This window comes from Martes martes, assembly GCF_963455335.1.
Source record: "Martes martes genome assembly, chromosome: 9".
Taxonomy (NCBI): domain Eukaryota; kingdom Metazoa; phylum Chordata; class Mammalia; order Carnivora; family Mustelidae; genus Martes; species Martes martes.
Genome location: NC_137896.1, coordinates 104867394 through 104888032, shown reverse-complemented (window position 1 = coordinate 104888032; position 20639 = coordinate 104867394). Strand labels below are relative to the sequence as shown.

The window sequence follows — 20639 nt, the reverse complement described above, 5'->3', positions numbered from 1 at the left end:
TGACCCCACATGGGAAAAAGTTAGCCTTGTTTGCTCCAAGTAAGTACCAAGGTAATCTGGGCTCCCTGTTTCTAAGGCATTATGGCATCTGGGAAATTTGCATGTAAACACTTGATGGATGTCTCCTTCTCGACCTAAAAATTTTTTCTAAAAAAGAAAAACCTCAAAATATACTTGTTGGCTTTTAAAATTTCAAGTGTATGTAATCTTTCTCATAAAAAATCAGAAGTTGTAGAAATTATTATCATAAACGGTTAAATCCTCTGAAATGCCAACTTACGTTCCAGAGATATGCTCTGTTGACACCCACAGTGTCTTTGTTGAACACGTGGCTTTTGTGCAGTTCCCTCAAGAGCCAGTGCACTATCAACAGCTTCCACACCAGCAACAGAGAAGGCGCGGTGGTTTTCTCTAAACATGACACACTGCTTTTAGCTTAATTTATTTGATCCAAAAAATTACCTTTTATTCTCAGAAGAATCCATGACAAGTGATAGAGCTTAGGAACTTGTATCATTCAGAAGCATCAGAGGGTGTTCTAAGGAAATCACATCCGGGTGGAGGAGAGCTAATGGCTGTATTTACTTTTTGCGTATCAGGAGTAAGAGATTGATTCTTACACACCTTTATTCTGTACAGATGAATGGTTTGAGTTCATTTTGACACCTTACTTCTGCCAGCTTATTTCTTCTTTACCAAACATTCAGATGTTTATACGTAGTTAAGATAAAACAGCAGTGAGATCGAGAGGCTTCTGCCTTGTTATACAAGTCATTTTTATCACCTCACTTTATATTTCATTGAAAGCAGCAAACCAAATCCCAACCAAATATCTGCCAGCAATGGCAAACCTGGTGCTGTGAATGGAGCCGTGGGGACCACATTCCAGCCACAGAATCCCCTCCTAGGGCGAGCCTGTGAGAGCTGCTACGGTAAGTTGTCTCCTTCGCGGCCTGTGACGAGGCACGCGGCCCTGTGCCGGCTCCGCGGGGTGGGAGGTGTGGAGCGGCCCTCTCGCCGCGCCTGAGGCGCATGGCTCGGAGAGCAGGACCGTGGGAGTACATGGCCACCCTTCCCTTCGGCCTGGACACTGAAGTTTGGTCTTGGGTTTCCTCTGCTTCGCTTCTGTGGGGTGCTCTGTGGAGCATCCCACGGCAGTGTTGGCCAAGCTGCGTTCAGAGCTGTTGCCGGCTTTGTGCAGACCCTGTCCCACAGAATACACCAAATCCTATTTTGGAGGTTTTTTAGTATACTTTGACAAAGGCTCCAGAAAATTCTGCCAGGAAGAGCTGTGTGTGGATGAGGTGCTGTTTGTAATCCTCAGACCTGGTTCTGTCAGAGCACACTGGTTTGGGAAAAGCTGTCCTACGATGTTTGCCTTTGCTTTCAGGGCCCCCATGTATTTATCAGTATCTGTCCATCTCCGAATCCTATCAGACATGGGCAGTATTACAGTTGATTTGACCTGGATGTTAAATTGGTTTGGTGAAATGGAGTAATTGATACACTTTTTAAGAAACTTATTTATTTATGTATTCATTCATTCATTCATTAGAGAGAGCGTGTGAACAGGCACAAGCAGGGGCGGGGGAGCAGCAGAGATAGGAGGGGGAAAGAGAATCTTAAGCAGGCTCCACGCCCAGTGCAGAGCCGGATGTGGGACTCAATTGTTACCACCTTGAGATCATGACCTGAACCAAAATTAAGAGTTGGATATTTAACTGACTGACCCACACAGGCACCCCAATGCACGTTTTAAAACTTCTTGCTATTTTATTGTCTCTCTCTTGGCTTCCCCTCCCCATTTTTTGTATTTTTAAGATTTTTTTTTTTTAAGATTTTATTTTTTTAACTAATCTCTACACCCACTGTGGGACTCAAACTCACAACCCCGAGAGTCGCATGTTCTACTAACTGAGCCAGCCAGGTCCCACTCACTTTTTGTGTTTTTATATATTTAAAATCTCAAACTATAGCATAATCTGTTCCTGGACATCAATGACATTATAATCCATGTTTCCTTACAGCCAAAGTGGCCTGGGGTGGGAGAGGGAAGGAAACTAATATTTATTGAAAGTCTACTTGGTGCCCAATTTTTTCTCTCAACAGCTCTTTGGAGGGTAACATGTAGCTTACTGCCCTAAGGGCATGGGAAAGAGGGACATTGCGGCCTCTGCTCTATACTACACACCAAGCTTCGCGTTAGAAAAGACTTTTATTAAGGGGCATCTGGGTGGCTCAGTCATTAAGCTTCTGCCTTCGGCTCAGGTCATGATCCCAGGGTGCTAGGATCAAGCCCCGCATTGGGCTCCCTGCTTGGCAGGAAACCTGCTTCTCCCTCTCCCACTCTCCCTGCTTGTGTCCCCTCTCTTGCTGTGTCTCTCTCTGTCAAATAAATTAAAAAAAAAAAAAAGACTTTTCTTTTTTATTTTTGTAACTAATCTGTGTACCCAGTATGGGGCTTAAACTCACAACCCCAAGATCAAGAGCTATATGCTCTATCAGCTGAAGCGAGGCACTCCTCTAGAAAAGACTTTTAAAACCAGGTCACATAGAGGAGCCTAGGTGGCTCAGTTGGTTAAGCATCTGATTTGATTTCTGCTCAGGTCATGATCTCAAGGTCATGAGATTGAACCCCGTGTTGGGTGTGAACTCTGCTTAATATTCTCTCTTACCCTCTGCCCTTCCCCCGTCACTCTCTAAAAATAAATAAATAAATGAAAATAAAAACATGTCATATAATTACCTTACCTGAAACCAAGGAAAGTATGATCCAGGCAAATTGCTGACTTCATAGAAATGGTACATTTCTAATCATTTTTCTGCACCATGGAAGCACAAAGTGAAATAATTCATGGAAAATTAAATTCTTTTGGTGATAATTTTATATGTATTGTATCATGAGTGTCTTTGAATTGGAAACTCTTAAAGATATTGAAGTTTATTTGTATTTAAATGAAAATAAAAAGAATCATGAAGACAAGTGGTGGCTTAATCTGTCTTATTTTTGACTTACCCCATTTTCACTCATATGTAGTCTCACATATCCCTTTAAATAATTATTCTGTCATTTTTATGTGTGCATAACAAGTAAGTGATTTTTATAATACTTATTTTAGACTCATTAGATAATATCATAAAATGTATCTCATAACATGCATGTAAGTTTTATCTTTATAGAAATAAAATTTGGTGTTTTCTTTTTGTCACATTTTAAAAAAGATTTTATTTATTAAAAAAAGATTTGATATATTTTGGAGAGAGAGAGCACACATGGGGGGCGGGGCAGAGGGAGATGGAGAGAGAGAGAATCTCAAGCAGACTCCTCAGCCTGATGCAGGGCTCAGTCTCGTGACCCTGAATCATGATCTGAGCCGAATCAAGAGTAGGACACTCAATTGACTGTGCCACACAGGTCACTTTTTAACTGCATTTGAGTTAATTATGTAAGAGGAAAGGTGTTTGTTGACAAATACTAAAATGCCATGTCATGGTTAACTTGGGTAAAAATGTCTATTTAAATATGAGTGAAATTTTATATTCAGAATAAAAAATAGGTCCATGCCTAATATTTAGGATTCTTAAAATTTGTGTTTTAAAAAAATCAAATTATTTGAGTTATTGTTTCTAAATTATAAGAGGAAAGGTTTTGAGGCTGCTGTTTGCAAGGAGTCCACTAAAAATAACACATGATGGGTGCACAGCATTATTCTCTATAAACTAAGGCACAGTTTGATTGTAATGGTCTGCATATTTTCTCTTTTTGACATTGGCTTGTGAAGTGTTAATTGACACCTTGATGTAGATGTACGGTTTGAACATTTTGACCTGATGAAGGTAACTTACAAAGCAGGGGGAAGAGTATTCTAAGGCAAATGTAGAGAATTATAATAATTTTTATGTACTTCATTAAGTTAATGTTTCAGTGCCAGTGTTTCCTATCTTAAACTTCAGATCCATTGTGGGAATACTTTGCAGGTTATACGGCAGTAATTCAAAGAGCAGAACAAAACTGACAACGGCTTGCAGCGTTTCGCTAAGTGATAAATCAGCCAGGTTATTAGATCTTAAGCATTCCGTGATCTTGGCTGCATATGCTTACTTGATCTGAACTTAGTCTTGAAAGGGATTCTGTTTTTAAGGGGAGAATTATTAAAATGATTATTTATTTTGGTCATTTAGTAAAATAAGGAAATGGAAGACAGTTACTTATTTCTGACAGATTCCTGCCTTAATTAGTGGGGCCTCTCTGCACTGTGAACTCTGAGGTAGTTTCTGAACCATCGGTTTGGAGACCCAGACTTAGACTTTAAACACTAATCTAATAATAATAATACCTTTCTTGTAACTTATTTCCAGAAACTTACACATTAGTTAACAAAACTCCCTCAATAATAGCCCAGTATGTTATTTAGGATACTTCATCTAACAGTTTCTCTTAACAGGAGCCACAAGTACTCGATATATATATAAAAATAAATGGTTTAATGAATTCGGAGTCTTAAGAAATACATGCATGTATTGGACGTTTATGTTTGGTGAACTGGGGAAAGAAAAATAACATAAACTAAAGATGCCTTTGGAGTATTTTTAACATATTTGATGGTATGCGTATTGATGTTACAAATCATACAGCACTCTTTGTTTTTTTCATATTTTTCCTCCGTCTTTAGCTACACAGTCTCATCAGTGGTATTCTTGGGGCCCACCTAATATGCAGTGTAGATTGTGTGCAACCTGTTGGCTCTATTGGAAAAAATACGGAGGCCTGAAAATGCCTACCCAGTCAGAGGAAGAGAAGTTATCGCCCAGCCCAACTACAGAGGTATATGAGCGTCAGTCTTTTATTTTGAGAAATGTCATTCAATGGCTCGATACTCCTTGGAAACACAAGTACAGTACAGGATAACTTAAAAGCAAGGAAAGCTGTTTTTTATAACTAAACATAGCACCATCATATTTAAGGCGGGCTTGGAGAGAGGGCAGGGACAAATCACATTTTTTCAGGTATTCAAAATATTGTTCTTGTGTGATTACTCAGACAAAGGAACAAAGTGTGTGGGCAGTGTCAGCCTAAGTAGAGAGTTTACAAATTAAATGTTTTAATTGCTTTTTTTGAAAACAGTTTGCAACCTTTAAATACTGTCGGAAAAATGTCTTACTACATAAAGTAGTAAATATGAGTTGAACGTTTTCCTGCCCCTGGGCTATCATAGGAGGGACAAGAAGGTGGTATGGACTCAGTCTCAAGGTGAACAACAGGTGAAATGTGATTTTGGTAAAATTCTCATAGATTGCAGGTATAAGCACTTGGGTCGACCAAAAGGGAGACTTCTTTTTAAGGGCTAACAGGATCTCAGGACTCCTTCATTATTACAAGAATAAAATAATTAACCCCCTTGGCAGTTTTTTATGATTGGGAAGGTGATTTCATGTCAATTTAAAAACCAAAGTAGAGGAAGGAGTGCCCTTGTTGTGACGAGCACAGGGTGATGTCTGGAAGTATTGAGTTCCTATATTGCGCACCTGAAAGTAATGTAACGCTGTATGTTAATGAACTGGAAGTAAAAGAAAAACTTAAACAAAAATGCAGGATAACACACCCTCCCATCCCTACCCAGTTTTCTTCTCTACCTGCCCTCTTCTCAAAACTACATAGCTCTAAATTTTCTCCTTTGGGGGTAGGGTGTTAAGTTATAGTTGCTTCAGTGGAAAATGTAAAACTTGCCATTTCTTTGAGCCTGATGCCAGTAGCATTCTATCTTCACGTGTCTGCCGATGTCTCATTTTGCAGGACCCCCGTGTTAGGAGTCACATGTCTCGCCAGGCCATGCAGGGGATGCCAGTCCGAAACACGGGGAGCCCAAAGTCTGCAGTGAAGACTCGCCAAGCTTTCTTCCTTCACACTACGTATTTCACAAAATTTGCTCGTCAGGTCTGCAAAAATACCCTCCGGCTGCGGCAGGCAGCAAGACGGCCGTTTGTTCCTATTAATTATGCTGCCATTAGGGCAGAATGTAAGATGCTTTTAAATTCTTAACCTTATGTGTTGTGCTTCTGACCATTTTCTCTCCTTGCCTATCTCTCTTTTTTGTTTGTTTTTTTGTTTTGTTTTTGTTTTTGTTTTTGTTGGCAATAAACATAAGTTCTTGTGTACAGCCTTTTATTTGGTTTATTTTTTTAACATTGTTTTTGTCTGCTGCCATTTGTATCATGCCAACCTAAAAAGGAGACACTGGAAGTCCTTCCGCAGAGTGGACAATGCTCAGCAGAGAAACGGGGGGAGGCACCCTTGTCCAGGGAGGTCTTGCCCAGGTGGGATTGCCCGAGCACCCTTCCGAGAAGGCACTCTGACCTGTAAGGTCGTGCCGCGATGTAACCCCGAAGGACGGTGTCCCGGTGAAGCCCCAGAGATGAGACATGCAGTCTGCATGGCCTCATTAGGTTTGAATAAAATATGCCAGTTTACATTCATTAGAAATTGCATGTCTTTGTAAATCTCTCATTTTCCCATGAACCTTTTACAGTCATACAATATTATGGAAATTCACAGGGCTTCATAACAAACATAATTGTGGACATTATTGGAAGATGGAGCAAATTATGAATGGATTTTAGTGCCTTTGGGTGACTTTCCTGAAAATACATATTTAGTTTTTAGAGGCTAGTGACCAAATTTATGGTTGAGCATTCTTTCTATTTGTCCGATTTGGTTTCCATTTCATAATCATACATATACTACTGCATACCATGTACATGACTGTTACTGTCATTTTCAACATGCTCAGTCTTGCTTATGTTTCTTTTTTTTTTTTCGTTAGAACAAAGGTCATGTGTATCAGTGAATTGTGGGTAGTTCTGTTATTACCATGTACCCCTAAAATGTATCCATACTTCGTGTGCCAGCTCTGATTCTAGTCTTGCCATGTTTAGTTGCAGGCCAGGCTGCCAAGTTAGAGCCATGCAACTTTCTCCCTTAAAGGATGAGCAAGCTTGCTGTCTGGCTTAATGGATAGATAGGAAACCTTAGAGACATCCAGTAGATGCTCTTTCTTTGTGAGGAAAAAAATTTCTTGTTCTGGGATGTTCCATTTTGATTTAAGAAGGGTATCCGTATAAGGAGTGATAATTGAAAATCATTTTTTGTTTCCTAAGATGATTTTCAGCAGAACGGTTGAAAGGCTTTACAACTTACGGGTAAAAGCTTTATAAGGAGAAGAAAAGTGCTTTGTAAAGAGGGTGGAAAATGGCACTGTTCTCTGAGTCCTGTGGAGGGGAATTTAGCTCCATTAGACTCGTGTGTTTGGAACTTAGGCTGATAACTGATATTTCGTGCTAGCATCTCTGAGTGCATGGATTTATGCTCTTACCATTTTCTTAACCATTTTAAGGAACTGAAAAATATTTGCTTTCATCCAGACTGCTTAGCTGATTTAAAACACATTGATATAGTTTCTTAACTAAACAGGATAATAAAACATACGAGAAAGAGAATTGAGTGAAATTCTTCCATTAAAATTGGCCAGGATCCAGTATCATCTTTGTTCCTATGAATGGAAAAGAAATCATCACCAACTAAACTGGCAGCTGAGGAAGCTTCTGTTTCCCATGGCTCCTCTGTTAGTTTCTCAGTTAATATGCAAATTGCCTTTATTTTTATTATTCTTCAATGAAGTGTAGTTTACTGTTACCTCATTTTATGTATTATTCCTCAATTGAAAAGCCATACTACTAAAAGGTGGGGGGGGGGGGTCAAAGTTAAATTACATGTGTTTTATTTCTATACTCAAATAGCTATAATAATAATAATTAAAAAAAGGACAGAGTCATTTGGTGTGATGAGATTCAAGGAGCATATTTTATTTTGCATTTTCCTTTTTGGTCAAGTTACATACGGAATCACATTCTCAATTTTACCTTGAAATTTAGAATTACAAGGTTTCAGAAGCCATCTACTGGTTTGTTTGGTTTTTTTTCAGACACGCAACTAATAAACTCTTCTAGCATCTAATTGATTCTTACATCATCTTCTCCAGTCTTGTATGTACCTCTTCAGCAGATCCCTTGATCTTGGAGAAGATAAACCTTTAATAATTTGATATCCATAGGCAACCGTGTCTGTGATCCAGCAGGAATGCATAGGCGTATTGTTTTTTAGTAAGCTTTCCTTGGTTTCTTAAGGGCGACGGTGACCCCCATCCCTCCTCAAAAAAGTTAATCCCTGTGAGGCAGTGTGAGTGTACATTCAGATGAGATGAAAGTCAGAAGATAGGGATGGATGGATCAAGAGCTCTGATTGATGCATTTTAGAGTAATTCTTCATAATATTCAGGAAGGTCAATAGTTTTCCCTGTAAACTTGAAAGTTCTAAGCACTGTAGAAGCTGACCCCTTCCACTGCTTCTGGCCTTGGCAGCACCATCACAATCAGTGTCCTAGCCAGAGTTCACGGGATGACAGACTGCAAGAGTGAGGGGAAGAGCTAAGGAGACAAATTCTGATATGGCGCAGAGCATAGTGGTAACTGAGTGCTTGGCTTACAAGTTGATTCTTTTAGAGGACATTTTTTGGCGGGGGTGGGGGTGGGCAGGCTTATTACAACAGTACTCTTCTGGCCTTTTATTTTTGTTAAGAAAATGTTACTAAAACAGTAGAGTGAAAGGGGGAAATTTTTGTAAACCCATAAAGTATCACAGAGAAGACATAAAAACAAAAAATGTCCCTGGGAAGGGAAGCTGGGAGGCTAAGGCAAAGGAGTGAGGTGGGAAGGAGACTCCCCCCGTTTATTCTTTTAAACTTTTTCAGTTTTGAGCCATGGGAATACATTTTTTTTTTTTAAATTTAAGATTTTATTTTATGTATTAGAGAGATGCATGAGCAGTAGGGACAGACAGAGGGAGAGGGAGAAGCAGACTCCCCACTGAACAGGGAGCCTGATGTTGGGCTTGATCCCAGGACTCTGGGATCATGACTGGAGCCAAAGGCAGATGCTTAACCGACTGAGCCACCCAGGTGCCCCGAGAATACATTTCTTATTTAAAAAAATTTTTTTTAAAACTAAAGTATACAATTTGACCAATGTGTTGAAAAATAAATATATCCAAGAAATACAAATATATATATATAGAGAGAGAGAAGGTGATTTTTTAAAACCAAATTCCCCAAATTTCTGTTTTAATAATACACCTTTATATGTAAATATGTAAGTCCATTACGATAGTAACTAACATCAGTACAATGCCTGAGCCTGTTCTACCATGGAGATGGTGCTTATTAAACAGAAAGATACCGTGTCCTTGACACAATTTGCAGACCAATAGCATGGGTTGTCAAGTCTCAGACAGCCTGTCTCTTCTCCCCCAACCCTTGGTAAGAAAGTCATGATGTGTTAATGGTGTTCTTTTCCTTGGTTCTTGCCATCATACATGACCACTGAGCTTCCTGAGGACTTTATCAAACATCTGTAAGATCACCCATCACCTGATGAGCACAGGGTTACTATTTGAGATTCAGGAACCTCAGAAACTGAGGTTGAGTGGAAGTGGGTATGTTCACAGAACTCTGTAAATGAAGCCAAAGTCCCTGGAGAAGTGGGTCCAAGTGACTGACCTGTCACCTCTGTAGCTTGCATGGGGACTCTGGTTTCTGAGTTGATAACACCAGACTTGAATGAACTAGTATGCAGTTCCTCAAGTGGCACCTGGAGCCACGTTCTTCTGTTTGAAGATGCTGATTCAGCTTTGGAAGTATCTCAAGGGCCTGTATTCAGAAGCTTTAAAATAGTAGTTTTCCTAGAGATGTCTCAGCAGAAGTTAACTATTAATAACTGTATAAAGTTGTGTGAAATTTTAAGTTCTAATATTAGGTGAGAACAGGTTTGGTTTGGGTATTTTGGGTAGTTTGTTTTGAATAAAAATTCATTTTTGAATGGACACTTTAAATTTTTCTAAAGATACAAAAGCGGCTACAAATCATATTGCCATTCCCATTTATACCATCTTCAGAGGTAACCATTGTCACCCTGTCTAAAGTATCCAGAGATCCTCTATCTGTGCCAGTCAAGTAGGTGTATTCTTTTTTTGTTGTTGTTTTAATACAGGTGTTAATGTCCACACTGTTCTGCACCTTGCTGCTTTAGTTAACAGATCTCGGAGGCCACTCCATACCAGTACACTGAGAGCTGCCTCCTTTTCTTATCAGCTGCATCATAATCTGTTTTGTACTTTCATTCCCGATTAAACAGATTTTTAGGTTATTTCCAGTCTTCTCTATTACATGTAATGTCGCAACAAATATCGTTATACAGATAGCATTTCATATTGATGTGTGAAATGTGTGGGTGGGTCACAAGACAAACCCCTAAACATAAAATAGCTGGATCAAGGAACATAAGTTTGGAATTTTAGTAGTCACTACCCAGTTAGTTACCCTTAGAAAAACCATGATTTGAGCACCCATCCCCAATGTCTAGGGAATGCCTATTTCTTTAGAACCTTGCCAGCAGTGTTCTCCATCTTTGAAACCCTTGACTAGTTGACAGGTGACCTGTAAGTTATATTAGTTTCATTTCTCATTTTGAATGAGATAGAAGTCTTTGCATATATTTGAAAACCATTTGTTTTTCCCTTTCTGTCAGCTGTTTTTGCCCCTGGCCTGTTTTCTATGAGAAGTCTTACTGACTTGTGAGAACTTTTTATATTTTAAGGACATTAGCTCTTGATCTGTGATACACAGTGCAAATATTTCCCCCATTTTGCCTTTGACTTTGTTTATGATGTATTTGTCAAGCAGGTTTTTTAAAAACATAGTTGAATTTGTCATTTTTTAAAAAGATTTATTTATTTTGAGGGGGAGGGGAAGAGGGAAAGAGAATCTCAGTCAGAGCCCCCGCTGATCGTGGAGCCCAACATGTGGGCTGGATCCCACGACCCTAAGATCATGACCTGAGCAGAAACCAAGAATCAGATGCTTAACCGACTGAGTCACCCAGGTGCGCCCCCCTCTGATTTTTTTTTCTCTCTCTCTTTTTTTATAATGGCACCTGGATTTTGTGTCTTTAGAAATTCCTTTGCAATTCCTATAAGAAAATTCTACGGATGGTTCTATTTTGACAGCAATCTTGGAAGCCCATGTGAATGTTTTTGTGAATTTTAATTCAGTGTGTACTTTTTGCAGTTTTTCTATTTTATTCCCACACACACATATTTGCAAAACATTTTAGAAAAAATGGCTGTGAGTTGCAATGAAAGCAGCAGTGTTTTTCCAGGTTTACCTCAAGGAGCTGTACTCTAGGAAGCCAAAGAAATGTGCCTGTGTGCAATCAAATGACTTGGGTGAGATGCTCATGTTCTCCCTCTTCCTGGGCAGATTTTTATTCCTTCTGGGTTCTTGAGGCACCTCTGAGGTTGCTTGCCTCATCTGTGCACTTTTGATGCATACTAATGAATTATCTCTGTTCAAATAGAGTTGGTGAATAATTTGACTGATAAGTGGCACCACTGGCCTGCTCTTGAGGGCAGACCAAGATTCTGTTGAATCAGCTCAATTGGACCTGATAATCCCACGTGTATGATCATTCCGCCAGGGCAGAAGGTATTTTTCCCATGCATATTCAGTGTATCTCATGGAATAGATGCAATTTTTTTTTTTAGATGCAATTTTTATATTCAACAGTGACTAGGTAGCCTTAGCACTTTCTGTCCCAACTTCCTCGTAGTGGAGACTGATCATTCTTGCCCCCAACTACTTTAAAATGTAACGGGGACTAGCGATGCTTCTAAAGAGCTTTGATCAGGGCGCCTGGGTGTCTCAGTGGGTTAAAGCCTCTCCCTTCGGCTCAGGTCATGATCTCAGTGTCCTGGGATCAAGCCCCACATCAGGCTCTCTGCTCAGTGGGGAGCCTGCTCCCCCCTCTCTCTCTGCCTGCCTCTCTGCCTGCTTGTGATCTCTGTCGAATAAATAAATAAACTCTTTTAAAAAATAAATAAATAAAGAGCTTTGATCGCCCACTCAGGTGCTCTGTAAACTGTCCCTTGGAACATCACATAATTAATGCTACTGATTTGATGAGAAATTAAGAGCAGATTATGTGGTTTAAAACGAACTATCTTTAGGTATTGTGTTGGTGACCCTTTGATAGACTCCCTTTTGTTGATTCTTGTCAAGGTGATAGTTCTAGGGGAGCCCATCAATTGTAACCACATTGACAGTTTTCTTTTGGGCTTTATTAACTGGAATAAAATGCAAAGTTAATCTTATTACTAGTGGGGTGCCTGGGTGGCTCAGTGGGTTAAGCCTCTGCCTTGGGCTCAGGTCATGATCTCAGGGTCCTGGGATCGAGCCCCAAGTCAGGCTCTCTGCTCAGCAGGGAGCCTGCTTCTCCCTCTCTCTCTGCCTATCTCTCTCTCTCTCTCTCTCTCTCTCTGTCAAATAAATAAATAAAATCTTTTTAAAAAATCTTATTACTAGTACTACAATGGTTGCCTTTGTCTAGAACATTGAGGAAATACAAACTGATTCAAGCTTTCTCTTATTAAAAGAAAGGACAGAATTTTCTCTTGTCCTCATCCCAAGTAGAATTAGTAATATGAGGAAGGAATTATTTAGTATCCACTCACAGCAATCTGGCAGGGGTTTGATTTGTGTTGCTTTTTAATGTTTGTTTAGATTACTCCTCCAAAATATGCTCAGTATATTTCTTCCTTTATCTTCACTGTTATTCAACAACAGGTGAAAAGCTGCATATCTCAGTAATTTTTTTTCCCAAAGGAAATCAGCTGAGTAAGGAGGAAAAGAAATCAGATCATTTATAGTTGTCCAGGGTTGTATAATAATTAGCCAGTGCTTAGGATACATATTCTGATTCCTATTATCTGAGGCTCCCTGCAGTGTGTGTCTTGTTTATTTTAGATGTTTTCTTTTAAATGCTATTTTCCCCACTTCTTTCTGTTTAATAGTTAATAGTTTCCTTGGTGAAAGAGAGGGCTAGAACTTACAAAAAAGTCAATTTTTAATTTTCAGTGATTTATGGTTTCAGATTGAATTGTATATTTTAACAGTAACAGTGCAGAGAGAATTCCTATGGATGTCCGGAAATTTCCTGTATGTACACCTAGAAATGTGGTCTCACCGCTGAAAACCAGTAGGGCATTTTTGTCAAGTGTTGGAAGGTGGAGAAAAGGCATACATACGTGTAGCAAAATAATATCTGCTAAAACTACTCTGTTAAGTTTTATGACTATATCTGCAGATTTAAAGAACATTTTAATACATTTTTTTTTCCTCCCTCAAACTCTATTTTTGTAACTTAGCTCCTCAGTATGAGAGCAGCCCTGTTCCACATCTACTCTTCCATTCTAATGACAACTAATTAAAACACAGAGAGTGTGTGTGTTGTATGCCTTACGTTTCTCTGTCAGAAGTGTCTTATGGTAGGGTATGAGGAGTGTGAGGTGAACTTTATGAACACTAACAGCCGTTCCCACAGTATTTTACTGTTCTGACTAATGGATGAGACACTCTCTACGTACAGGCAACCTTTTAAAGCTCAGGACCACTGCCATCATAGTAGGATATGATGGAGGGCAAGTAAGTGATAACTCTGGTGAGGTAGATGAAGACAAGATAGATGAAGACTTCTGAGTAGTCAGGGATGGCCAACGGTGCTGACTTTGTCTGCTTTGTCATTTTTGCCTTCTATGCCCGGTTAATCTTACATTAGGACTGATTTCATTCATCCCGCATGGAAGTTTTTCTAGTCTGAGGAAGCTATGCCATGGCTAGGAAGGAAGCATATATCCACCGTTTTTCAGATGGGCACACACAGGAAGCAAGCACGTGTGTGTAAGATGTGTGTTAGCGGCATTCGCGAGGCTTTAAAGAGAGCGTTCCCCAGGTACCTCCTTGATTCAGTCATTTGGAACCAGAACTAGGAACGGTTTTCCCACACCCCCCCCAGGAAATGATGCAGGAGTCTGGTGGATATTTCCCACTGTCTTCCACGGGCAACTTTTATCTCTGCAGTGTGTGTAGAATAGGTAGCGAAATCAGCCTCATTGGTTGTCTCCATGTTTCCTTCTCTCCTCAGATGCAGACAGACATGCCGAGCTATCTGGAAGTCCACTGAAAAGCAAAAGCACTAGGAAACCTTTGGCATGTATCATTGGGTATTTAGGTGGGTATTTTCTAATAGAAGGAAAATTTCAAAGAACAATTTTTGTATCTTATAAATATTTGGCTACTCTAAATCAAGAAACTAAATCTTAAACTAAATCTTAGCCTTTCAAGTAGCTGAAATTGGATGCTTTCACATGTACAATCAATTTATTTTGTTTTAGAAGCTTTTATTTGTTGTTACCAAAACATATACACACAACATATATACAAGGTTATGGATATGTTTACTTTTTCAAAAAAATCAATCAAAAATGTAAAGTATATTTATGGATATAAATACAGTTCGAGCAAAAAGAGGAAAATAAGAATCACTAGGTTATTGTAAGATGAATATTCTTAATATTTTGATTCAGATCTTTCCACTAGGCTTTTAATGAGATAAAACTCGTTCCAATCTAACTTAAAAAAAATTTATAGTTTTGGTGATCCAATTAAGGTTACTTTGAAAGGGGAGCATTTGTATTGCTTTCTGGTTTTTACCATCTTATTTAACTTGGAATTCGCCAAAGATAATGACTCCGTATCTGTGTTGAAATATCACCATTAAGAAGAGTATTTTAAAAAATGACTAGGCAATAACACTGTTTTTGGGTTTTGCAAAGTTTTAAGATAATTTACCAAATAATCATTCCTAAAATGGTTCCTGATCTACCTAGAAGCTACACTGACACATTTTTAGTGCTTCTAATATACTTGCTTTTTCATTTTCTGGGTAAAAGTGAGAGGTGTACTCAAAGTTGCATTGAACCTTATTGCTCTGTCAGAAAGATACACAGTTATGAAGTGTTCAGACTGTAGACACACTTAAAAATTAAAGTGTATCCTTGAACTTCGTATATTAATCTGGTCTTCATCAGAGCATCCAAAAGTCAGAAGCTCACAGCTCCCTCTTTGATTTTACTTGGTCACCTGATTTCTGTTTTGTTTTCCAGGGCCTAAAGAATTGCTTTGATAGCCCCTAGAATATTCCCTCATTATCATAGGCAGGACCTAGGTACGTCATGGTGATCAAGTCCTTGAAGTCTGCTGTCTGTATCTTGCAGGACGTAATCCTACAAAGCCCCTTCCCACCATGCAAGGACAAATCTCTGATCATAAGAAATAGAACATAACATCACATATTAGTCAGTCATTCTGTGGGTAATTGTGTGTTCCTCCTGCAGACAAATTGGTCTCTGTGCCTTCCTGGTAAGCCCAGAGCTGTGCTGTTCTTACCCTAGGTGAACCACATCCCGACCTAACATATTTCTGAGTATTTACTCTGTATAAGACACTATGCTAAGTGATTTGGAGGAATGCCAAGATGAATTTAGACATTGCCCTCAAAAGTTTTAGTCCAGTAGGGAAGGCACACAGGTAAGGACAATTAAGCAAAGGATTAGCTCCTATAAAAGAATGAGAGGTAATATTGGACACTTGAAAGAATGAAGAGTTATTTCTGATGAGATTTGGGGCAGCCTACATGGAGAAAACAGTATTTGATCTCACCCTTAAACAATAAGTAGTATTTAAATAGATAGAAAAATAGGAAAACCATATTTTTCCCTTTATGAGGCCAAGAGAACTTGATGAACAAGGCTTTCCTGAGTCCAAAGGCTGGTGGTCTGGTTTGGATGGAGTGTAGTGTGGAGGTTGTAATGAAAAAATGGGGCTGGCGAAGTTTCAGTGCCATGTTGGAAAAAAAACATCAGCACTGTGTATTGGTTAGCACTTGATCTGTTCCTAAATTTTGGCAACTGTAGAATTTTGACCAGACTAAGTTATAGTAATTTTAACAATCCTAATAGCCTTTCCTAAATTTCGGACAATGAGGCAGCTACCCTGGCCCTCCCCCAAGAAGACAGGGCGGCTCGTGCACAGGTGGTAACTCCGAATCAGGGAGCAGCCTTGGCTTTGGACAAGACATTGCCCAGTAACAGTAACAGACTGAGCTCCTTAACTCCAGTTCCTGCAGACTGCAATTTCTGCCCATCTGCTTTATCCAAAACGTGCAAGTAATTCTAGGCTATGTGGCTGACAACAGCATACTTCATGTAAACACACACATCCCACGTGCACATCACCATTCTGTGATAGATCCTCCATCAAAGCTTTTCTTCTACTACCTCTTGAGTCTAGAATTTGGAGTTTGGTGTCAGGTCACAGCTACATCAAAACGTTCTGGACTGGGAGTGATTAACCCTGTTCCTGTACCCTCCTCGCAGAGCCGGAGGAAGAATCCTGCTTTCCAGAAATCTCTCACACCCTCGACCTGCTGCATGCTCCATTTCTGGTCTGATAGAGCACTGAGTTAGTTTTCTCGGAGGCTACTTCTCCAGATAACCTTTCGATTTCTAAAACCTTGAAGACTTAGCTGCCTTATTCCCTCAGTAAATCTGGGCTTTAGTGACCCTCTGAAGTGCAAGTGGCGTTTTTTTGTTGTTGTTTTCGTTGCTTGTCCCCCAACGGTGAAGCTCAGAGCTCCAGCGAGCAGAGGAAGCAGCAGCTCACTTTTGATAAGTAAAGCCATGGTAACAGCACTTGAAGCTGATTCATTATGCAAGTCCTTGGGAAAACAGGCTGGGGCATAAGGAACTGACTCTCAAGCTCATTAAGAAGTAAGATGTGTGCTTATTAGGCAATGTAAGTGCGCACAGAGGTTTTTAATACCATGTTCTGAGTTGAGAAACCTTTTCTCCCCCTACCAGAGATCCATCCTTCGAAGAAACCAAATGTAATTCGATCTACACCAAGCCTGCAAACCCCCACTACCAAGCGGATGCTAGCCACCCCGAATCACACGTCTCTGAGCATTTTGGGGAAAAGAAACTACAGTCATCACAATGGCCTGGATGGTATGTAAGCCCAGGAGTGCTGGGGGCTGAGCTCGTAGGCCAGGGTCTCTCTACCCTTGTCCGCTCAGAGCATGTCCTCTGCCCAATCCAAGACGTGTAGCAAACAGGTTCTTCTACCCTCTAATTGAACTGAATGTGCGGTGAGGGGATAAGAGGGAAGGCTGCCGAGTACCGCGGTGAAGACATTTTGCCAAGTGATACGACCTCACCATCTCCTCAGAAGGGACCTTTTGGCCCACATACCCTGTGAGGAGGCCTGTTTGGAGAGGAAGTCTGTATTTATCAGGTAGTCTCTGCTGGGTGATAATGTGTTTGCTGGATGCCCGCTCACTGCTCATTTATGTTTTCTTGAGCAGAAGGGATGATTTCACCTTACGTCTGAGGCAGCCGTGCTCTCTGGGCGCTCTTCGGTGTTCTGTGGATCATTTTGGATTTGGCATCTGTTCCTTACCTCTTTCACCTTATAAGATTTTTTTTTAATTGCTCAAGAGTGCTACAGGTCATGAAGGGAATTGCCTGGGTGATGTCTTAAATACAGAAATAATAATTTGTTTGAAATGGAAAAGCTGAGAAATATCGCCTCTTATCCCCAGTACTTCCCTTGGGATTTGGCCACATAATGACTCTTCAGGTGGAATTGAATTATCTTCCCATTTGGACTATAAACACAAGCATAATAAATCATCCAGGCAGTATATATTGTCCATTTCAATAGGCCTAGAATTTGAAGCTGTCTTGGTGGTTTAAATGTTGGCATTTATTTATGAGTAAAACTCTCTCCAGGCTTTTCATGTCTTCAGGGCCTCTAAATTCCTTCAGTGACAGTAAATTAGTTATAATGAGGCCCTAGAGCAAGGATGTGAAATGGACCTCCTAGTAATACTTTCCCATGGTTGTTTTCCTTCAGTATGACTTTTCATGGTCATAGTGATGTCAAAATGAATAAAAAATTGAGGGTGAAGAGTTTAATTTGCATTTATAGGATATCAGTGCTGTTACAGATACGGCTTTCAAGAATTTAGCTACACAGTAGTCTTGCAGAAATACTTCTTTGCTAACAAGGACATAACATTGGCTATCCTTGCCACAATACATCCGATATCTAGACAATAGAAGACTAAGGACAGATTGTGTCAAAACTTCTAAATTTCTAGACTGGATTTCTTCCCAGCTTTTCCTTGCCCACAGCCTGGGGCTTTTGGATTCAGGCTTAAATGGAATCAGGAATCTTTCTTTTCCATGACATCACCTCCCTGGTCTCTGGAGGTATGTACGGTCCAACCACAGGAAACAAATAAAGTTCTGGTTCATATATATACACGTACAATACACACGTTAAGGTAAGGTATGACTACAGTTGGAAGAGCAGCTCTCTACTATCTTTTTCCACTTGTGCCCTACGGTCACAGTCACTCCAGGCCCCAGTCCTAGCTCCACATGACAGCTTGCATTGCTCTTTCATCACAGGTACCTGTATCCTTAGAATTTCTAAAAAAGGCCACCTCATGGTGTTCCCTCTCTAGGGCTGTTTGTCCCATTTCCTTCTAAAGATTGTTGCTGCAAAGTCATTGCTTCTCTGCTCCGAATGGGAGGAGTGGCCAGGGCATGCAGTGAATCCCTAGAGTTATGTTAACTGAGACCTTCAACCTTGTTGAGGAAAAGACATCCATCTCATTGTCTGAAGAGACTTAGGGGTTGAAACACTTCTTTGGGGGGCCCTGGGTGGCTCAGTTGGTTGGGTGTCTGTCTGCCTTCAGCTCAGGTCATGATTCCAGGGTCCTGGGATTGATGCCCGTATCAGGCTCCCTACTCAGCGGGGAGTCTGCTTCTCCCTCTGCCTCTGCCCTTCCCCGCCCAACCCCCCATTCTCTCTCTCTCTCTCTCAAATAAATAAATTAAAAGAAAGAAAGAGAGAGAGGGAGGGAGGGTGGGAGGGAGGAAGGAAGGAAGGAAGGAAGGAAGAAAAACCTTTTTCTTCACACCCTTCTGTCTTTGCTCTCCCGGCTTGGTATGGAGAGGAAGGCTGATGACATGTTACCTTACCTGTGTTATCTCATTTGATTCACATGACAGAAGGTTCTAGGACGTCAGGGAATTTAATTGTTTTCATAACATTGTATTTCTACGGCTTAGCACAGTGCCTGGAACTTAGTAGGTGCTTGATGTTATGAGTCAGCAAAGTAGAAAGCAGAGAAATTACAGCTAATTTAACTTAAGAAGTCAATGGGACAGGTATTGGAGGACAGGAGAGGTGAACAGGAACATGGTGGGGGGCACAGGAAGCGCCCGCCATCCCCAAGGTTGGGGACGAAGTCTTGGGGGTTCTTCCTTTTGCCGGAGGCTCAAGGAGGTGGGAGGAGCGAGAACTGAGGCCCCTGAGAGAAGGCGCTCCTGGCAGGTGCAGGTTTCTTTCAGGTGTGACGAAGCTGGTTCCGGAGCGAGAGGGAAAGTGGGGAACGGAACAAGCATCAGAGGGCCATGAGGCTGAGGGGAACGGGACAGAGGCAAGTGTCTTCTCTGCCCTCCTGCCGTGCTGGCTCCCTCTGGCGCCCCCTGCTGGCGCAGCAGGGAGCCGTATGGCCGAAGGGCCGTGTGTCTGCAGGGTCCCCGCCCCCCGCATCGCCCAGGCTGAGTTTAGATGGATGGATGTGGGGCTGAGAGACAAGTGTGATGGAAACACACATTGCAGAACATGTTCCCACTTCTGTATTCCCGGTGGAGCTTTTCCTCGGGATAGGGTCTGTTTCTTATTAACTTGGGATATAGGATCCAGACTAAACCTGAGTTTCCAAGGTGAACTCAAAGGACTAGAAAAAAATATTAGGCTGATAGTGAGTTTTCATGGGATAGTCTATACCGTCATTTACTGGAATTGATGAATACAAATTCATGGAAGAGCCTCGCCCTGTGTGATCCAGTCATAAAATCAATTAGCGTTGCTACTTAATTATCAACATGTCCAACAGACAAGCACACCAAACAGGATGTTGATGGACAGAACTAATTTAACTGGAAAAAAAATCTGATTGTGCGGAAATATCCAGGTCTCTCGGCTTTAGGGCTTCCTGTCCCCTTCTCAGTGGCTTGCCCCCTGCACTCAGCCTCTACTTTCAGTTGGAGGTTCACAATGATGGGAAAAGAGGCTCTGGATTCCTGTTGGTAGAAAGGATTTTTACCTGACGTTTAAAAAAAAAAAATGATAGACACATTCAAAGTCACTGGCTTTCGTCAGGCCCTGGCCCCTTCCTGGTGGCTGGGAGTCAGCCCTCTGTGTCCTCTGTTAAGTGTAAGCCACAGCCCCAGGCCACACATACCCCTTTGTGACAGCCCTACTGGAACTTAAGCTCCGAAGGTGAAAACAGAATCTGCATACATAGGAGGCCTGGGTATTTGGGGTCAGTAATGACAGGAAAAATGTAATTTCAAAACAGAGATCTACTTAGTCCCTTACCAGTCCCCTACACCTCATTCTTTCCTGTCAGGCTATTGGTCCACTGGTGTGCCACATGCTGTCATGTGCCTTCCAAATCCTGTCTCCTTTTCTGACTCACAGATGCTTTGATGATATTCTTACTGCCAGCGAACCAAGGACCTACCACATTTGACGCATTTGGTTGACTCTGTGTGTCTG

At 40.9% G+C, this 20639-nt stretch overlaps 1 protein-coding gene across 1 annotated transcript in view; it reads left to right on the top strand.

Moving 5' to 3' along the window:
* MTA3 (metastasis associated 1 family member 3) overlaps positions 1–20639 on the top strand; it is a gene marked incomplete at its 5' end in the record, with an annotated part of 159497 nt that overhangs the window by 127694 nt on the left and 11164 nt on the right. The window contains 5 exons of the mRNA XM_080814128.1: positions 808–932; positions 4674–4825; positions 5795–6017; positions 14086–14172; positions 16862–17008. Of these exons, the coding sequence (XP_080670254.1) occupies positions 808–932; positions 4674–4825; positions 5795–6017; positions 14086–14172; positions 16862–17008 (734 nt within the window). The remainder of the gene's footprint in view (positions 1–807; positions 933–4673; positions 4826–5794; positions 6018–14085; positions 14173–16861; positions 17009–20639) is intronic.